This window comes from Urocampus carinirostris, chromosome 4 (assembly GCF_059441175.1).
Source record: "Urocampus carinirostris isolate Australia breed hairy pipefish chromosome 4, RoL_Ucar_1.0, whole genome shotgun sequence".
Classification (NCBI taxonomy): Eukaryota; Metazoa; Chordata; class Actinopteri; order Syngnathiformes; family Syngnathidae; genus Urocampus; species Urocampus carinirostris.
The window spans coordinates 29,028,728-29,050,380 of record NC_142352.1 but is presented as its reverse complement, the minus strand read 5'-3'; the positions used below and the strand labels follow the sequence as shown (position 1 = coordinate 29,050,380).

Here is a 21,653-nt window from a genome sequence, read left to right as displayed (position 1 = left end):
AATTTTTTAGCTTTAATCACCTCGAAAGGATACTTAGAACGAAGACTAGTGCGTAGAAACGAAGATTGTTGCGCAAAATAAAAGATAATGAATAAACAAAATAGATACACTCAACAAGATAATTCATAAGGGACAAGTATGTATGGCTCTATATTGGATCAATAACAAAAGATTGATTATGATTACAGAGAGAACAAAATACAATTAGAAAACTTATGACATTAAGTTCGATTTGGCATTTTTGAGAATTTTTTTTCAGACCTTTTGAGATTTTTGATATTTAGTGTGAGAATTTGGAATTTTGACAAATTTAGCCCAAAAGGAAATTGGGAGGACAATTGATTACACACTGAATTTTTTTTAGAATGAGTGTTACAATTGACAAGTGGTAAACAAATGTGCAACAAATACTGACTTTTGATTAAGTTAAAAGGAAACGGTTTCTATGGAAGAGCATTTTTAGAACACAATGAGAAACTGATCAATTTTGAAGAGGATAACGGATTAGTTGATTTCGAGACATATCGGGCTAATTTAAGAATAATTGCATGGGAAATAAATGGATAGAAATTGATTAAACCAGGATAATGTCTACTAGTACTTAAATTTAGAGAAAAATTTAAGACATTGAATAATGCAGCCAATTTATTAAAAAATCCCACTACATAAGCACAATGGAATTAACGAGACTCTTAAGTGTCTGAATTCCACCAAAAGACTCTTTTTGAAAGTCCATTTACTCTTCAAAGGACATACCACCCTGTCAAAAAGAAATCATGGACAAAAATCATTTGCTGAAAGAGCCAAAGACATCAGTCATGCATTATCTGCGCCGCTTATCAACAACGAGGCCAAGGGAGTGAGATGGAGCACATCCCAACTACGCTCAACAACGACATCATGGGAGTGTTGGGGGCACATCCCAGCTGCTTTTCAGACAGCTAACAGGAGATTCCTGCAGTCGTTGCCAGTGGAACTGACAGAAAAGTCAATAAAGTCATTTTGTGTTTGACATGGACACATTTTTGAAAAACTATTTTTGATGGGCCAAAAGCAACATTCAACTGGTGAATGAAATGTGGAATAAGCAAATCAAAAGACTGAAAGACAACAACATTCAAGAACACGTCTGCTTGAAGTTTTATAGAGTCTTGTTAATACAAAGTGTAAATGTATTTGAGGAAGATTGATAAATTAATCTTGCAAATTTATAAATGTGTCTGATTTCACTCCTATTCAAAGATTGGGAACTTAGGTTTTAACTCAGGGGGGAAGAATTGAGACATTCGGTAAAAAATAAGTTAAAACCTCGTTTTTTCCGAAATTGATGAAAAATTGTCTTCTGAATATGCTCTCCATATAACGTTTTTTTGAGATTCAAATTACGAAATTTGGACGAATAGAAAAATATTACACAAAAGAAATGTTGTAATATAACAAATTTACAATGGTTATCAAATTGATCAACAAAAATCGATTTAAATAACCATTCACCATTAGAAAATCGCCCACATTGAGAACATTTTGGGATGGTATTTTTCATTTTTGGCAAAATCATTCACTTTGAGCGTGAATTACCTGCTTTCTTTGCAAAATACTGTTATTTTGAACAAATTTACTTACTGAAAAGATAATACATAGGTTATGATTTTTACAAAAGGCAAAACAAAGGGTGAATCATAACAATAGAAACGTCTTTTCTTGGGTTAAATTGATAATTTAACAATCTATCCTGGTCATCTGCCTCGAGGGGAATGGCCAACAGCAAAATAACACATTGAAAATCAAAAGAAAATGCAAATAAAAGGTGCATACAATTTTTTTTCTCAAATGTGATCAATCTACAAAAGAGAACACTCAAATCAAGGTAAATGATTCTGACAAGGATGATGGTTAGACTGATTCAGTGACTAGATTTAGTGAAAAAGCAAAATTTGAAATTTAGACCTGACAATTTAAAAAATAAATTGTTTATCTTCGAGTTAGCATTTTGGGATAGAACGCTCAAAATGGATAGGGCATCTTATAGTGGGGATTTTGATTTCACTTAAAATAAATATAAAGACAACTTGAGAAAATATACAAATCTATAAATGAATTTTTTTTAATTAGCTTTGAGCCATGAAGTCTCAAGAGGGGGGGGGGAAGAAATAAGAATAGTACATTCTATTAATAAAAATTTTTTTAATTAAGTCCTGACTATCCTTTTTCCTATCTATAGCTTTCCCGGAATATTCAGTTCTATGATATTCATTATGCTTCTCTCATCCATACAGGGGATGGTGACCCCTGCTGAACAGATGACTGAGTTCTGTCTGCCCAGGGAGCTTCGAACCTAACTTTTCTTCCCAAGGGCAGCTGTCAGGACTCTGGGGAGTGTTCCAGCACTCGCGCCATCAACTGTGTCTCCACACACGTCCGCCTCGACGCAGGAGGCTGTTGTCATCTCAGGGAAGAAGCTAACTTGCCAGATCCGAAAAGAGGAGCAATCCAATGTGGACAACTGGATGGTGTCATCTCATCTACAAGCGACACATCATCACGCCAGGAGGTCATCACCATGACGACGGAACTCTGAGGACCCGGCGCTCAAAGGACAGAAGTAAATCCAGCCTGATGAGACAGCCCTGGTGGTCGCTCCGTTCCCCAGAATGCCCCCCGTGCCAAAGCCCCCCTTGGGTCCCATCCCCCTTCACAGTCCCCTCCAAGCAGGGTCCACCCGAGCGCCTGAGCCAGCAGGCCTTCGTCATCGAGTTCTTCGACGATAACCTTCGTAAGAAGCGCTCCCAGTCCTTCACTCATAACCCTGCACACGCCGAGTCCTACTCTGCCCTCAAGACCAAACTGGAGCGACGCAAAGGTGACGATCGCCCGGCGTCTATTCATGGCCACGTGGCCTCGACCCAGCAGGTCACCGTGCCGCTCAAAGGCCCCGGGGGCTATGGAGTCATCCAGAGATCTAGTTCTCTAAAATGGGAACATGCTGGTGCTGAGACCTCTCGCTCAACTTCAGCCATCTATGTTCGTCCTTTCGGCAGTGTCGGAAAGAAGTCCTACCGTTAAAGACCATATACATTTTGCTAGTAATAAAAGGTGTGGGGATCCTTATGGTGCCCATGCTGATGATAAACTGCATCAAAAGCTGCCAATAGTGCCCTAATCTATTCTTCCGAAAGAATAGGCATTATATTCTATAATGATATCTAGAGAAATGGTCGTAAAAGTACCAAAATGAGAATCCTAACAACTAAGGGAGGAAATAAGATAAGGTTCAATTTCTTCTATCGTAATGTTGAAAATTTTGGACTTTGCGGACTGCTTTGTTTTATTGGTATCAGTTCCCATACACCGAATTTTAATGGACTTAGACAGCATTGTCTAAAAGAACTCATCCCTACCAACAAAGGGAAACCTCTCTATTGCACACGCGAACATTTGAGTGGGTAAGCTAATCGAGTCCCGCTCACCAAGTCATTCAGGCCCTGTGAAGACCAACACACAGGCAGGGTTTTTTGTTTTGTGTTTTTTGTATTATGGTTTTTGTTCGTTTTATCTGTGATTCTTATAGTTAACTATCGCACATTACTACAACGTTTTCTAGCATAAGAAACACTCTCGACCTCACGAAAATGAGGTGGGAGGAGGGGAATTTTTCTCCTTTACGAAGGTTTTTCGCCCCTCCACGAAACTACTAACCTGTTGTTTTTCTTAATGTGTTAACTTGAAAATCTCTGGTATTATCACTGATATCCTTCGAAATCCACAACAGGGGGGAAATGTCAAATCTAATCGTTTTTAGTTAATTGTGTATTTCTCTGTCTTCTATGTTACAAATAATCCTGATGTGCTTGACTTATATTACAACTCGTTTTTTTTGCTGTTTTGTACCGAAAGCTATGACATCGTTTGTAATTGCTATCTATGAGCGAACTTTGAACCGGAAACGTATGTGTGACGTCATTGATACTTTCTGCGCATGCGCACGTTTTGAACAAAACCGGGTTGCACCACGAGAAACACGTGAGACGCTAGGACCTTTTGTATTCGTCTACCTCACTGCGCAGTGAATAAATTCTAAAACTACATTTTGCCTCTCTTATTGATCACTTGGGGTTAACCTACGAAAATATTAACCCTAACAACAGCTCAAGAAAAATCCCATTTGTTTTGGACAAGTACATTTTTGTAATTGGATTTAATTGATTCTATTGTCCTGGGATCGATTCTTCGTTCCTCTGCCAATTTTCTCAAAGCGCCGCTTGCCTATGAAGAAAGCGCAGCCCTCTCTATATCACCCAGCGCCCTGGGACACTTCGTAAATTTATGCCTCAGTATGACTGACAGGCACACTTTTAGCATCTTTCCATACCTGGCCAGTTGCTGCATCCTGCCTGCCAGACAAAAAAAAGGTTTTACTGTTACTGTCTTTGAACAAAAATGTGTAAATGTGTTGCCACAATGGCAACAGAGCTAATGAGGGACTTTTTTTTGCATAAGTGACTGTATTTTCAAAATATTTTGCAATGGAAGATATTATAACTCCTTAGTTGACATTGTCCTACAGTATTTGTATTTTTGTAACATTGGTGCTTTTTGGGTTTGACTCTCTTGTTTCTTATTCTGAAACAGCTGTAATAGAAATATTTATATTGTTTTGTGCTGTTAAAATTTATCATATAGTTATTTCATAAAAAATACATCTTTTTTTAGTGCCCCAAATCTTTGTGCTGTGTTTATCATAATTATAAAAATAAATAAAGGGGGGGGGGGAATTAATTATTCCACGACCTTTTCAAGCAAAACGTATCGGATCAATATCGGCCGATACTACCCTGTACTTACTTGGATCGGGTCGATACCAAAATTATCTGCATCGTCCACCCCTACGGGCCAGCCAGTGTTACCTTTAACTGACACTGAGCTGTAAACGGTTTAGGCCAACCTGGTCCTCGTATCGACCCATGTCTCAGACAACCTAAAATATACTGTCACTAATTAAAAATATTAATTGGAAATTGGAAATCAATGCTTGTGAATTAAACACAAGGGTGCATATAGGTTTGTGGGTCAATCGGCGCCTAGCAACTCAGTTCTCTTTCACATTGTTTCATAGGACCCTTGTCCTGTATGGGAATTTAAAGCAATTTATTTGGGATTAAACTGATTTTATTTGTATGCTACTAATGCACAAATTGGATTTGCTGCTTTAATGTAAAAACACTCAGTCTATTTTTTCGAGAAACGTCTCTTTTGGTTGGGCTCACTAAAAAGAGCCGACTCTTTCAGCTCCCAAACGGCTCTTCAGATTTATTTTTGTTTTGTTGCTTGAATCAATAGATTACAAATTATTATGTAACATTCTGGACAAAATGACTCATAAGGACATTGTGAATTATTTGCTGTGACATGCTGTTCTTGAACCATTAGGAGAATATGGACGGTTTTTGTCTCTTTTGAAAGCTCAGCAGTAAAGACTCAAGTTTAAAATAGAGAATCGTGTGAAGGGTATAAAATTTCCACTTAACTACTGAAACGTATGTAGTCTGCACAGCCCTTTGAGAGTTCTAGTGATTAAGGGATATACAAATAAACATGACTTGACTTGACTATTTCATATTTTATCCATCAATCCGTTATCTGCACTGCATAGGCTGCGATAACAGCCGCAAGTCTCTTTGAGTATGTACACGTTTTGCTCAACAATATTTTTCCATTCTTCCTTACAAAACAGCTGAAGTTCCTTAGAGTTTGACGGAGATCTTTTGTGCACAATGTTTTTCAGATCTTTTCATAAATACTTTATAGGACTGAGGTCCGGACTTTGGCTTGGCCATTCAAACACATTTATATAGTTAGTTGTAAGGTCAAGTCATGTTTATTTGTATAGCCTTTAATTACAAAGAGTCTCAAAGGGCTGCAGAGACCACAGATTATTGCAAACTAGACTATTACACCATTCCCTGATCTAAAGCCTACATGAGGGCAAGGGAAAAACTCAAAAACCTCAAGATAAGGAAAATGAAGAAACCTTGAGAAGGGACCGCACATGAGGTAAGCCCCTTCTAGGATGACCAGGCTGCAATGGATGTTACGATAACAAATAATACACAGATATTGTCACCGAAAAAAAAAATGTTATTCATATTCTATAGAATAGAAATGTGTTTTAAGCCTAGATTTAAACAGTTCCACTGAGGTTGCAGATCGAATTTCAGGAGAAGAGCATTCCACAGCACCGGGGCCCGAATGGAGAACGCTCTTGAACCTGCGCATCTCTTCTTGGCTCTTGGGATCACTAGTAGACCAGCATTTTCAGAGCGAAGGCCCCGGACCGTAACATTGGGGGCAATTAAATCTGAAAGATATGAGGAAGCAAGATTTTGCTTTATGTTTAGGGTTGATGTACTGTTTGAAGCTAAACCTTTGCCCCACTCTCAATTCTCGTGCACACTCCAAGATATTTTTTGCCAGAATCACCCTTTGTTTGGCTCCATTCATCTTTCCATTAACTCTAACGATCTTCACAGTCCCTGCTGAAGAAAAGCAACCCCACAGCATAATGCTGCCTCCACCATGTTTAACAGTGGGGATGGTGTTTTAAGGGTGACGTGCAGTGTTACTCTTACACCAAACGTAATGCTTTTCATTCAGCCTTTATTTCCATTTTTGTCTCATTTTACCAAAGCACCTTTTCCCACATGTTACATACTTTAACAAGGCACTGCATGTAGTATATGAGAATAAACCAATTGGAAGGGTCTAGGCAATAGAAACGTCAACCTAGAAATGGCCATTATTTCCGAAATTGTTACATGAAATAAAATATTGTTTTATTCATGTCCTTAATAACAATTAAATGTGAAATATGTTCATTATCTGGGGATATGAAGCATGGATTAACATCACCACTTTGTATTGCCCTTGGTCTCCGTGGAGACAGTTAAATGATGCGACGGACACCTAATACACCTACCAGCTCTGTAGCCTAGATGGCAGGGTGCCCGCTCCGAGACTGGGAGGTCGCTGGTTCAAGCCTCAGCTGAGTCATACCTAAGACTTACAACATTGGTACTCTCTGCTTGCCGCTCGGCATTAAGGGTTGGAAATGGGGGGTTTGGTCACCTAATGACTCCCAACACAGCAGTTGGGTCTAAAATGGCGGCGCCCTGTTTGGCTGCGGCTGCATCGGCTCGCTACAGTGTAACTGTACGGGTCAGGTGTATCGACATTTCGTACTGTGTGCATGGTTGCAAAGAATGACAATAAAAGTAAATTCTTCTTCTCTTCTTCTTCTAATAACGTGAGCAAATCCCCAATAAGGAATTCCTCTGAAGAAGCACTTCTCGTTGTTCTGAGAGTGCCGTTTCAAAGGCTGCATACCACCGGCATTGTGTCAGGGACCAGGGAATGTCTGGAGGGAATCGGCTACGCACCTTGGTCAGGCAGGGCGAAAGTTACAACGAAAGTGGGGCAAGAGTGGTTCAACAAAGTATGGTCTCGTTGTGGCACTTACACGAGGCGGCCTAAGTTAAAAAAGTAAGAGCAAATGGTCGGTGGCCACACTTATGGTTTAGAGGTGCTGGACCCATGTGAGGGAGGCAGGAACTGGAGGCAAGGGGGCTCAAAAGGAGGGATTGAATTTAATAAAGTAAGTAAAAAGTGACAAATAACCATGGGTTCACAAAAAACTAAATCTCAGAACAAAACAAAACCTGACAAAATTCCAATTATTGTCGTGATTACTGATCCGGGGCACCTGCGGCTGCCCCGGTGGCGCCAACAGTCCCGGTCGCTGATTGGCTCCTTGCCACTTTTTAAACCCCCCGGCTCCCTGTTACCGGCGTCCGATCGTTGCGAACCTTCAGCTCCTGCTAAGGCAAGCCTTCCGACCCTGACTCCGTTTTTTGGCTCTCGTACGTTTCCCGGCTTCAACCTGTTTCCATTTGATTACGTCTCTTCTCCTGCGCCCCGACAACCCGACCTGCTTTCCTGTCTTCGACACCGCTATCGCTTGCTCCGTGTCCCGAGCAACCTGCTCCCCACAAACAACGATCACTGGATCGTGGGTGCCAGCTTATGTCTCCTTCTCAATAAAACTAAGAAACTAACGCAATTGGGTTCTGTCTCTGTTCCTGGTGTGTGACAATTTATGGAACAAAGACCGAAACTGGAAATGGAAAATACAAGTGACAAAGTAACAAAGAAACCAGAAACAAACAAGTCTAACGTGGTGGTGAAATTAAATGAAAATGACCCAACAATATGTGATGTTTAGATTGTCCTTTTAAAGGGTTCCGGATAATTTGACACCCCTGTTCCAAGTTCAAACCCTATTCGGGGACCTTACGTGTTAGTAGGCTTATCAGACCCTAAAACATTTCAAATGTTTTGTATGGAAATGTCTTGGTTGTAAATTAGTGGGCACACTTGAGTTAACACTCCCATCTCACGCAAGGCTGGGCGAACAAAAGCACGCAGTGAGCAGCCAGTAACCAGGAAGCAACAATGAAAAACAGCGACAGCAACAAACGCAAACCTGGCCAGTAATATACCAATGGACACGGCAGGCTAGCCGTGTGCTAACAGAGACTAACTGGAAGCAAACAACACTGGAAGCCTTTGGCAGTCCTGACGCTAACGGGGTGCTAGCTGGACATTATTAGACCAACCCTGAGACACACGGAGAATAACAAACAAAATGCAACAATTGCCCACCTAAAATAGATGTAAGATCCCAGCCCGAATTTGGTGTCGGCCAAAATCGCCCTTCTCTTTATTGCTCACAAATATAACGTGAAAATTCGGGTTCGCTTCGGGCTTAGTCCCTTAAATCAAGTAAATTTGTGGGGCTTGGGCTGGGCCTGGCTTTAAAACCCGCGGGTGGGTCGGGTTAGGCTGGATTTTTTTAGGCTCAATCATAAGGATTTAGGGACAGGGTATGGAAAGTTCCAATTTCCCCAAGCAGAAATGAGCTGTATGTCCTATGTTGTGTTAACAAGATTCGCCATGTTGGAAGTGATGTGTACCTTCGATTACATCACAGCCCTAGAGTAAATGAGCCAAATTAAGTTAAATTTGAGAATAGATTAGATTTCTCAGGTCTCCCGGAGTGTGGAATATTTTGCAAAATATCTGCATAGTTGTGGGGAGAAACAGTACATGTTCCATGCCTAAGTGTTAAAAAAATCTGTAAGAATACCTTTGAGGCCACTTGATGATTCGACAGACTCCTACAAAGCAAGACAGGATGACAAAAAGAGCCATGGGATTCCTCTTAATCAGATTTATGAATGGAATGCAGCATTTAAAAGATAAATTCTGGGACTGGTCTTCATTCTCACGCTGGGGTAAGTGAAGTTTAATTGGGATTTTGTAGACTGCCTTAATGGCAAACAAATATGGCACACCCCAGCATACCTGCCAGTTAGGTGGCGAAAAATAAACCGGGTTCGGCAAATTTTCAAATTCTGTGTCTGGGCATGTCTAGTTCAGCACTTAGGTGGATTTGGTCATTAGCACTACACATTGACTGACCTTGCACATTCTATGCCACAACCAATGTGGTAATTTAATACACAAACTAATAGATCTTAAAATCCAGTGCACATTTTGAATAGGGAATTGGATTTATTCACTAAAGTAATTCGATACTGTTGCACTGTACAATTTTCAGAAAATATTAGATAAAACATCATAATCACACATGTAAAACATGCGGCGTGTGAGCCGGATGGGGCCCTTTTGGATGATTTCAACCATACATTTCTAAGCATGTCAAAAAAAAGCAAGTCTCTAGCTCATCTCGATCAAAAGTTCCCTATTCATGCCTTGCCGAGGCTCAGTTCTCGGCAAGGCATGACCTTCCTATCTCATTCAGGACTGCAGAGTCACCGCTTATGCACAAGTGGGGAATGGAAATGCATCTTTTCAGGAAACATGTCACGTTTTACTTGGGTCTACTCTTTTTTCCCAGCAGATCACACCTCCACTTTGTCTAACAGAAAACGCAACCTTTTGGACTTGTATGAATTATTTACTTTGAGCATCATATTAAATATTTTTAACAAGCTCAAGTAGCTCTGGTGAGCACACGTACAATCCCTGGCAAAAACTATGGAATCACCAGTTTTGGACAAGCCTTCACTCAGAAATTTTATTCCGAAGAAAAAACTCAGATCCCAAACATGAAAATAATTGTTAGGTCATTTCAAAGTGCAACATATTGGTATTTAAAGACATTTTGAAAAAAACATTGCATTGGTCAATAAATGTAGGTTTTATAGAGCAAGTGCAGAAAAATAAATATGGAATCATGAAAAACAGAAAAAGAAGTAACATCATGTCAACGGCAACTTAATAGCCACTCCACTACTGAGCAAAAACAGTTCACAAAATTTACTGTGAACAGCCCACATCTTTGGCAACCATAAAGACTGCCCAAGACTGGTGATTCCATACTTTTTGCTAGGGGTTGAAAGAACTACAATGCCTGTGTCCCATTAGATCATCACCAGTGTTGGGACGCAAAACCATTTTAGAGTTATATTTCCCTTTTTTGGCAGGGTCGTTCACCTCTAGAGTGAACTTCCTGACTGCTTGTCACACATTTGTGCATTGGTGTATTCAGCCATGCATCAGGCTGTCTTTGAGTTAAGTGGGTGTGTAGCAATGAAGGAGTGGCCGCACATTCGAATATTAAGTCCGGTATTTACATCAAGACTAAATAAAATTCACTACTGCTTTTTTTAAAGCGATGTGTTAAAATGATGAGAGTATTTCTGACACAGACTTGATTTTTTTTCTCAAAAGCTTTAGAAAAAACATTTGCAACTATCTTCAAGCTGGCTGTTGATATTTTATCTGTTTGTTCCACTCAGTGACTAGGAGGAGACAAATTCACCGAGCCCTCCTATTCAAAATGTGCTTCACTCCCTTAACCCCCGGGTCGCAATAAAGCAAGTAAAATAATGTGCTGGCAGTGTGACTGATGCTGTGTCAATATGGCCATAACCCAAACAGGATGAAATGTGGGCTGTGAGAGAGTTTCCAAGGAGAAAGTAGTGAGAACTAGAAGAACTGTGTGCAACGCAAAACCATTTTTGGGTGGCATTTTCCTTTTTGCCATTGACCTATAGAGTCACCTATCCAACCATTATCCATCCAATATCTGCACCGCTTATCTTACATAGGGTCGTGAGGGAGCTGGCGCCCATCCCAGCCCTCCTCGGGCAGTGGGCAGGTGACACCCTGAACTGATTGCTAGACAGTCGCAGGGCACACAGAGGGACAGACAAATCACTCGCTCATTGGCACCTAGGGAGAATTTGGACCGGACAATTAACCTGACATGCATGTTTTTGGAATGTAGGAGGAAACCGGAGTGCACGGGGAGAACATGCAAACTCCGTACAGGAAGGCTGGTTGCTGGATTTGAACCCATGACCCCAGAACTGTCCCCTAGAGTGACCTAATTGTTTCTAAAATATTGTCATCCTGGCCAAACCTATTCCAGCCTGAGATAGTGGAATCTATTTCCGGAAAAACTGCTGAGTCAGCAGAATAAAAAATGTAGAGACAGCTTTTTTTCCACATCTGGGGTAACCTACCTAACTGCCTGTAAAAGATGACATTGATATTCAATGTCGTTCTGGCCTTAAGGAGTGTAATGTCTTTCTGGAAAAAATGCTGAGTCAACAAAACCAAAAGTGCTAAGTGAGTTTTATGGGTATTTTTCACATCTAGGGTAACCTACCAGACTACTTTTGAAAGATGGTGGTCATATCTAAACTCGTTCCCCTTATTCTTGGGTGGACAGACACGCAAACAAACAAACCGATATATACACCGAGATCCCAAATGGAAACATAATTATTATTACCATCGCTTGGCTTGCGAGTTATAAAAATACATTGTAAAAGTAACTTTATTCACTTGTGCTCTTCTAGTAATGTGTTTTTTCGAGGAATTAAATAAAATGAAACCAATACTTGATCATCTTAAACAAAATGTCTTGTTGGTCGTTCTCAAATTGGGTGGGATGTCCTACTCCCTTTAAAACTTTGCACAAAAACGGGGAACAGTAATTTCTAGACATTTGATTTTTTTTTTACTTTGGAGTTTAATGTGCGACCCTCCGTTAAGATATACTTTCTGTGTGTACTGTACGAAATAATTTTACGGTTTACATTCATCTGATTTGTTTTAACGGGGGGTAGGTCAATGTAGAATAATGAATAATGTCATGTCCAGCATGGTCGCCATGACAACCAGCTGGAACCGGCTGTAACAGATTTTTCTAAATTGCGTGTGTGCTTCTTAAGGGCGGGTTTTGGGGACTGCCGGTTGCTGGATCATTGCATTGTTCTGATTTGCTCTGTTCGGTTTTGTTTGACTCAAGGAAGACCTGTCATGCCCGTTTGTCTGAGTTAGTAACTTTAAGCCTGTTTGTGAGTATTACCTAGTCTGAATTTCTGATTGCCTGTAAGTCTGTTTTTGTTTTGTTTTTGTCCCTGCGTGTTGGACAACTTTTATTTTCTAAATAAAAGTAACTGATCGTTACGCAATCGAGTTCACACTTCCCGCCTCCCGGTCCGGTTTCGTGACAGCATGATCCAGCCACTCATGTGAACTCAGCGAACGATCCCAACCCAATTTGGGGAAGGCTGGAGGACGCCGTTTGGCAATCGCCCAGTGAGGAAGCCTTTCCTGTCCACTCGAACCACGGCCCGCCCGTCGTGGCAATTGCTGTGCCTCGAGTGGGGTTTCCGGAAAGACTTGGCGCCGAGCTGTCTGAGGTCCCACCGGTCTCGAGGTCCGTCCTTTCGCCTGTCTCAACGCCTGCCTTCCCACCGGTCCGACTCGTCTGCTGAACGAGATCCTGTCAACAACGGCCCCGCCTCCCGCGGCTCCTTCTCTGGCCGCGACGTCACCTTCCCTGCCCACTCGAACAATAGCCCGGCACGTCGTGGCCATTGCTCTGCCTCGAATGGTGTTCCCGGGAAGATTTGGCGCTGAGCTGTCCGATGCGTCTGTCGATCTCAACGCCGCGCCTGTCGGCCGACCTTCCGTTCCCAGCTACTGGTTTGACTCCCCTGCTTGTCTGTCTGACTCTCTTGCTTGCCTGTCTGACTCTCCTGCTTGCCTGTCTGATTCCCCTGCTGCTTGCCTGTCTGACTCTACTGCTTGCCTGTCTGACTCCCTTGCTTGTCGGTCTGACTCCCTTGCTTTCCTGTCTGACTCCTGCTTACCTGTCTGACTCCCCTGCTTACCTGTCTGACTCCCCTGCTTACCTGTCTGACTCCCCTGCTTACCTGTCTGACTCTCCTGATGATTGCCCGTCTGACTCCCCTGATGATCGCCTGCCTGACTCCCCTGATGATCGCCCGCCTGACTGCCCTGATGATCGCCCGCCTGACTCCCCTGATGATCGCCCGCCTGACTCCCCTGATGATCGCCCGCCTGACTCCCCTGATGATCGCCCGTCTGACTCCCCTGCTGATCGCCCGCCTGACTCCCCTGCTGATCGCCCGCCTGACTCCCCTGCTGATCGCCTGCCTGACTCCCCTGATGATCGCCTGTCTGACTCCCCTGATGATCGCCTGTCTGACTCCCCTGATGATCGCCTGTCTGACTCCCCTGCCGATCGCCTGTCCGACTCCCATGCCGATCGCCTGTCCGACTCCGCTGCCGATCGCCTGTCCGACTCCGCTGCCGATCCCTAGTCCGACCCCCCCCTGCCGAGCGCCAGTCCGACGCCGACGGCACCTGCCTCTCCCCGTTGCTGCGTGTTCGGAGGAGGGAGCGGGGTTGCCCTTATCGGGAGCGTCGACCTATTCCGGGGTGCGAGGTATTTATTTTCTATTGGGACCTCAGGAGCTGTCCCTTAAAGGGGGGGCTCTGTCATGTCCAACATGGTCGCCATGACAACCAGCTGGCACCGGCTGTAACAGATTGTCTAAATTGCGTGTGTGCTTCTTAAGGGCGGGTTTTGGGGACTGCCGGTTGCTGGATCATTGCATTGTTCTGTTTTGCTCTGTTCGGTTTTGTTTGACTCAAGGAGGACCTGTCATGCCCGTTTGTCTGAGTTAGTAACTTTAAGCCTGTTTGTGAGTATTACCTAGTCTGAATTTCTGATTGCCTGTAAGTCTGTTTTTGTTTTTTTTTGTCCCTGCGCGTTGGACAACCTTTATTTTGTAAATAAAAGTAACTGATCGTTACGCAATTGAGTTCACATTTCCTGCCTCCCGGTCCGGTTTCGTGACAGAATAATGAATGAATAATGATGCACATTTAACATACAAATCATCAAGATCTCAAGAACAATGGCAGTAAAACATATAACAGGTAAATGAGCAGATTTCAACTCACCGCTGGAGCAGTCCAGACCTCCCCAACCTGGTTCACATTGGCACATGTCTGGAGAGATGCAGCGGCCGTGGGCGCACTCCGCAGTGCACAAGGCTGCAAACAAAATGAAACAAAAGCAGTCAAATACACCCATCTTGCTCTGACAGCTAGTAAACCCTGTAGATTTCTGCATTAATATGATATTATTGTTATATGTACATTAAAGAAATTGTGGGGCTATGTCAGACATCAGAAAGAGAATTGCGGGCCGTGCACTCGACACCTAGTCCTTTAGTGATGGCCTTTAGGGACGTGTCATTCGCAAACAAACCGGCTTAGTGAGCAACAAGAGCCGGCTCCCAATAATCAAGAGCCGGTTCCTTTCAAGACGCTTTTTTTTCTTTGGTGATTGATCAAAATGCATGTTTATTTTAAGCAGCTTTATGTTGATGACTTTAAATTTGTTGAGTACTGTATTAAAAAAGATTGAAAAAAATGTCTAGAATTTATTTATCTCCGTTATAAGGAATGTGTTGAACTCCAGGAAGCGTATCCTGAAATGAAGTAGATTTATTTACAAAAGACGGGTCCGCGTGGTAAAGGGCACTTTGCCTCCAACCCCCAAGGCCCCTCTCACGCCATCGGACCCAGAGAGTGGGGCTTGGGTCAGCCCAAATCACCATAGTCCTCACAAATAATATAGGAAATTTGGAGCCGGTTCGTTTACGAACGACATCACTGATTCAGACTGGAGCTGAAGCCCTAGGTGTAAAATGCACGGCCGGCCACTGGGTTTTGGGAACTAATACACATTTTATAATGCCCTGTTCAGGTGTAGCATGCACCCGTTCTCTTGGACATGCTTTATAGGGCGATGATGCCTCATAGGACAATGCCGTACATACTAAACCCAGCTATGACAAGGGGAGAAGAAATGTAACGGCAAAGCAAAGCCACTGGAGAGCAGCGTCGGCGTCCTTTTTAAGCAGACATGATGTGAAACATGGCAACAAATTTAAGCAGTCACAAGAACTTCACCCAAAATGCAAGTCCTTTTCGATACTTGAAAATTCTTGAATTGAAAATGTTTTTTCAAGGATTTCAAGCACCTGTTCGAACCCTGCAAAGCAATTGTCTACATTATAAAACACACGACTTCAAATCTAAGGGACTGAGCTTCTTCATCATCCAGAGGAGATCACTTTTTATCAGGCTAAGAATACTGCATCATTCATCAGGTAGGACGGGCGGAAGAAGATGACAAGCTGGCAGCTTGGAGACTTTGGTGCTTTTATCACACAGACATGATGTGCTACTAATCTTTATTCAACCTGTCTGAGCAAGTAGCTTCTGAATAACAAATAAGGCAAAAGAAATAAACGAGGACTGATAAGAAAAAAAAGTCCGTACAAATAATATGATCAACCCAAGGTGAAACTGAAAATGATGCCGCCAAACTGCATTTAAAACACACAGTCCAGTTGGGGGCCGTAAGGGCCTGCAAGGCCTTCTTTCCTGGCCTAAAAATATCTGAATTGTGTGATGTTAATTAATTCAGTGCCATAACCAAAAAACACATTTTGAGAAACATTGCCCCTGAGTGCCAAAACTTAAAGATAAGTTGTTGTTTTTAACTATTCTCAAGGCTTTGGCGCATCTCTTCTGTTTGTATCAAGCCTCTGGGAATTATATCTGAATTATAAATCACCACTAAATGGCAGGAATGGCTTTGATCAGATATTTGTCAACACTTTATGTCTAATTTTGTTCCTGTATTTACCGCATTGCACCAAATGGCAGTGTGTTGGCGCCGGCCCAAATGCCAAGTACACGCAGTGTAGTGATAAAAGCTATGATATAAGTACAGACTGTTGAAGCTTCAAAGCTTTATTCTTTCTAAGAAAGATGACCATGTGCCTTCGTAATAATTTGGACGGAGAGGGAGATGACATTTTGTGCACCTCCGCGATTGTCATAACGACCTGGTTCATGGGATTACGTCACCCAAAACTTTGGGCGCTGAAAAAAGTTAATGCGTAAGTTCAGTGTTCTTGCAATAAAATGTTATTTTGCAAGCAAAGTTCTCTTGTGTTAGTGGAAAGCATTGTCCACGGACAGACTGAGGAGATCATTTCTTCCTCATGCCATGAGGCTCTTTAACTCCACCCGGGGGAGTAGAAGCGCACATTAAACCACACCCCCACATTGTATATTAACCAATTTTTATTACAGTGTGTATTTTATGTAGCACTATTTAAATACTCAACACGTTACATTGGGTATTTATGTATTATATTCCTTTTACTTATTATTGTTTTATTTTCAACACAAGGATACTGCTGGAAGTGTGAATTTCCCTACGGGGATGAATAAAGTATCTATCTATCTATCTATCTATCTAATTATCTATCTATCTATCTATCTATCTATCTATCTATCTATCTATCTATCTATCTATCTATCTATCTATCTATCTATCTATCTATCTATCTATCTATCTATCTATCTATCTATCAGAGACATAAATTAAAAAATGCATCCTTTAACAGAGAGCCTTTTTTCTCACAAGTTTTCTCGGAAACTAGTATTTTCAAGAAACCTAGCATTGTTCAACTGTTGTTTACTACACAATGATAAAAGCTAAAATCATATTTTTGCCAATAAAGGGTTCAAGCTTTCTTTTGATGTGCGCAATGCCTATATAAGTACAAAGATAATTTTTTTTGCAGGCCTTCAAAAATGAGTCAAAATGACAAAAGTTGACTGACATTTCCCATTTGAGAAAAAACGTCAGGCACTGAAAGAGTTAATTTTATTTTCTCCATGAATCATTCCAAATCGTCTGTCAGCTTCCTTTTATTGGTTTCCTCCGGTCGCACTGCTTCCGCAAGTGTGCTTTCATATTATAGGACTTAACCAGACAAATTTCATCAATGACTTGTCGCCAGGGTCAAAAACCTGCCTGGAGGCCTTCACAATCAGCTATGCAGGCCCTGAGGCATAAAATAAGTGATGATAAAGCTGTTGGTTTAGCAAATCAGATTCTGAGTTGGCCAGCCCAAGGCCTGCTAGTAGAAAACCAACTATGATTAGCTGGGCGGCGGTAACGGAAGTAACACAACAAAAACATTAACAAAAAAAAAAGATCTGTGTCCACTGAAACTGTCATACATTTTCACCCCTAGATTGAATAAAAAGTTGTACCGGAAATATGACATTGACAGGCTTGACTTTCAGCATTAACCTCGATAGCAAGAGGAAATAACTTCTTGTTGAAACTGAAACGCACAGAGAATCTTTGAAGAAAAGAAGTTGGATTTTGTGGGTCAAACATGGCCACCTTCCTTAATAACATTACAATTTTATGAGGTTATTATGTATTATTTTTATATGTGTCACATTGTAGCTCCAGTAAATGTATTATAGCCATAAAACAGTTATTGAAGGTTGGATTAATTAATTTGTAGGACAACTGATGGCCTAGGTGTGAAATGCACAGCCCGCATGTTGACTTAAGATCAGGGGATGGTGTAATTGTAATCTGTGCAGTCTTTTGAGACATTTTGTTATTAAGGGCTATACAAATAAATGTGACTTGACTTGACATCGATCAACTAGAGATAAGATTTTAAGCCCACACACTGCTCACTCGATATAGAAAGCAAAAACCATGTAGTATTCACATTTTGCATGTTTAAGAATTTGGGAATACCTTTGAGAACACATCAATTGGCTCCTTAAAGTGACAACAAAAATCAGTCCTATTTGTTAATAATAGTAAAACCAAAAGTAAGGCATTGTATGTAACAAGGTCACGGCTCCCATTCAAACCTGGAGTGTGTGTGCTAACGGATGCACGACAGCGGTAATGCTTCACAATTGACTTGTGGGTTATTTGTCCGGGTCCAAGCAGAGAATTGAATCGGGTCGTTGAGAAGCTGAGGATGAATAAAGAGGCACAGTGTTTGTCTCTTTAACATCAGTTCCCCCCAAGGCAACCCATTCACTTATGAGAAAACAGCGCTGTGCTATAGAGTTTGCCATCTAGGGTGGATAATTGACTTCTTCTACGGCAAATCCATCACGATGAGATAAATCCAAGTGATTTAACAACATGGAAGATATTTCATCTTAAAAGGGAGATTTTGTATTACTTAGCACCTCCTAGTGGTAAAATAAACGTCATTCGTTCCCCCCGCCCCCAAAAAATATTGATTTGAAAAATAAGCAAAAATTTTTGACATGTTTTTTTAGGTCGGGGGTCGGCAACCTGTGGCTTAGGAGCCTCATGCGGTTTATAGCGCTTTTCCAAAAATGTTTTCAAATTGAAAAAGATCAAGGAGGGAAATATATTTTTGTTTTAATATGGTTTCTGCTGGAGGACAAACATGACACAAACCCTTTTAAGGTTTTCTAATGCTTGAAATGGGCGGGGCGGCAGTAGCTCAGGAGGTAGACCGATCGTTTTAGGATTAAGGGATCCCAGTTCGAATCCCGGCTTGTCCGTGTTACATGTCGAAGTGTCCTCGGGTAAGACGCTGAACCCCCAATACCCCCAATAAGCAGGTTAGTGCCTTACATGGCTGCACAGATCACGGCCGCTATTGGGAAATGTGAAGCACAATGTAGCGCTTTGGGAAGTCATTGACTTGAAAAGCGCTATATAAATGCAGATCATTTCAGATCATTTCATTGAAATGTGTTGAGTATCTTTCATTTTTACAAGGAGTGTAACTATACCACTATGAGATGAGAGGGACCAGCGGGTACCAGTTCACGAGTGGGAAGTGATGAGTTTGAATGCTTCCTCTCACTCATATCGGGTTGTGAAAATAGGGAATACAGGTTGTCACCTCGACCGCAGCAAAGTCATAAATTGTGGAAGTCCACAGAGTTGCGTGTGGTGGTCAGTAAAAGCTGCGTGAAGTAAGTTTACCTAGAGCCTTATTTCCTTTTTTGTCTTTGCCTCCTTTTAGCTGGGTGATTGTGTCTTTTCCTTTATGTTTTTGGCTCCGTGTCTTGCAGTTGGAGTAATATTGTCCAGATAGCCCACCCTTAGCGTCCGGGCTAAGGGTTCTAATTATTTTTAGTCCAAGCAAGCCCCGTTAACATTCGGCTCGCTTGCTAGCTTGCTGTGTGCCCAATTTTTTTTTCCCAGGTAGCCGAGCTGCTTACTGCATGTTTTTGGTCAGCACGCCTCCTGTTTTTTAGGCCATTAGCCCTCTTTAGCATCTGGCTAGCCTGCTGTGATCATTTGGAATATTCGCGACTAGGTTCGTGTTTGTTGCCGTGGCATTTTTTGTTGTTGTTGGCTCCCAGTTATCCTGGTGGCTTACTGCATGTTTTTGGTCGGCCAGCCTCCCATTTTTTCCGCAAATTGGTCTCGGTTAGCCCTTTAAGTAGCTGGCTAGCCTTCCATATCCCGGCTGGTTTAGCCCCTGTTAGCTCTCTGTCTGTCATTTTTTCCAGTTGGCCCCATTTTGGCTGTTCGGCATTTGTTGTAGCCTAGCTGCATCCACCTGCGACACAACGCTTAGGCATTTTACACAAAAACTACCAAAAGTTGGCTTAAAAAAACTCAAAACTTTTAATTTAATTAACATGTAAAACAATAGGATGACTGGTTTGCTAGGGTAATGGTGTTTTTCATATGCCATCACAGCTATTTTTTGGGGTGAAATCCGATGTTTTTCAGAGATCGTTTACATTTCAACTAAATGCAATTTATATGCAACTTAATCTCTTGTGTGAATGCCACAAGTGTCCCGCATGCGCAAAAGAGGACATGTGACATCACACGCAATGCGCTGAGGGTTTGCGGAAGTAAGTACTCATGGATGTTAACTGCGGTGGTCTATCAATTTTAAGGTAGTTGTGCTAACGGAGTGGTCACTCGAATTATTCATTAAATCCAAAACCTCGCTTTCCTTCCATTGAATGCTCTCCATGTTTTCGTCCACTTCTCGCCTTGTTGAACGCAGATTAGTGACGTATGCCGCCTATTGATGACGTCCAGCTCGCAGGAATTCGTCTCAAGCGTTCACACAGAATTCGCATTTTAAAGATCAGATTCGTATCGGATTTAGGACCACATATGAAAGTGGCCTGGGTCTGGTGTAAAAAAAAAATCGGATGTATGCCGTTCAGACGAACTTGAACAGATCGGATACAGGTTTGTGCAAAAAAATAAATAAATCATATTTTCCTGCAGTGTGAACCTAGCCTTAAACTCATTCGTCAGTGAAATGCTTCCATATCTAATTACTGACGCTCATGAATGGATGAACGAAATACCCACTGTCACTATGGAATAAGATAGCAATCTTGGCATAATCAGTGGGGAAATGTCCAAGAAGAGTCATACATTGTGACACGATTAGGACACACCTTTGCCGACTCTGTCCGCAGCTGTCAATATGAATTAGCATTAACATAGATGCAAGAGTACAACAAAAATCATTTCACATAAATGCTTGGAATCTTTCTAACAAGTAAGGCTGGGTAATTGAATATTTTAGTGTGGCAGCAGGTGACTAATTTTCTGGTATATTTTTCCTCATATGACGTCTCCCTCTATGGCCCGCCCATAGGAACGGATGTGCATTAAAATGGTTCCATCTCGTGCAATGAATGCAAAACCAACACAACTTACGGACACACAGGTTTCCACTTTCATAGAAACCAGGACAGCACTTAGAGCGTCTCCTGTACATGGTTCTCACACCTCTTCTGTAGGCGGTCTTGTAACTGGTTCTGTGAAATATGAATACACGCACACAAATATACACATATTCAGTGTCATATTGTGTCGCAGTGTAAGTAATAGAACAACACTGGGATATTTATACAATACACTAGTCTTTTCCCAAATAAAATTTTCAATCAAATAGAACTTCTCTTCTGAAAAATATTGCATTTATAATTCCTGGTTGCAAAAGCAGAAGATCAAGTCTTCCTGGCATCCCATTGTCTGGAAATTATGCTTGTCAGGTTAATACATTTATTTTGGTTAAAATTTGAGGAGATTGCAGTTCGTTATTTTGACCATTGGTGCTCATTGTTGTTTTGCATATTATGAACTGTTTAAATCACTGTCACTTGGGCCAATCATGGTGCTGTTCTTTAATTTCCACACCCTTTAGGGCAAAGTGGCTTTTGTAACCAAACAGATTTAACAGAGAGAAAGGGCTCATGGGAGGATATTTAGAACAGGTTTGAATCTCTTCTCTGAGGTCTGGCTTGACTCTCTGTTTTCATTGCGAGTCCAAAATCCACTGATGTTTCCATTCCTCATATTGAGCGTCTAC

General features: G+C 41.7%; 1 protein-coding gene across 3 annotated transcripts in view; it reads right to left on the bottom strand.

The window, feature by feature from the left end:
• Window positions 1-21,653, bottom strand: part of LOC148367226 (multiple epidermal growth factor-like domains protein 11) — a 96,486-nt gene that overhangs the window by 49,677 nt on the left and 25,156 nt on the right. For all 3 annotated transcript variants that reach the window (XM_088334061.1, XM_088334062.1, XM_088334063.1), the window contains exons 4-5: window positions 20,999-21,099; window positions 14,368-14,460 (exon numbers count right to left, since the gene is read on the bottom strand). In XM_088334061.1, coding sequence (XP_088190187.1) covers window positions 14,368-14,460; window positions 20,999-21,099 — 194 coding nt within the window. The remainder of the gene's footprint in view (window positions 1-14,367; window positions 14,461-20,998; window positions 21,100-21,653) is intronic.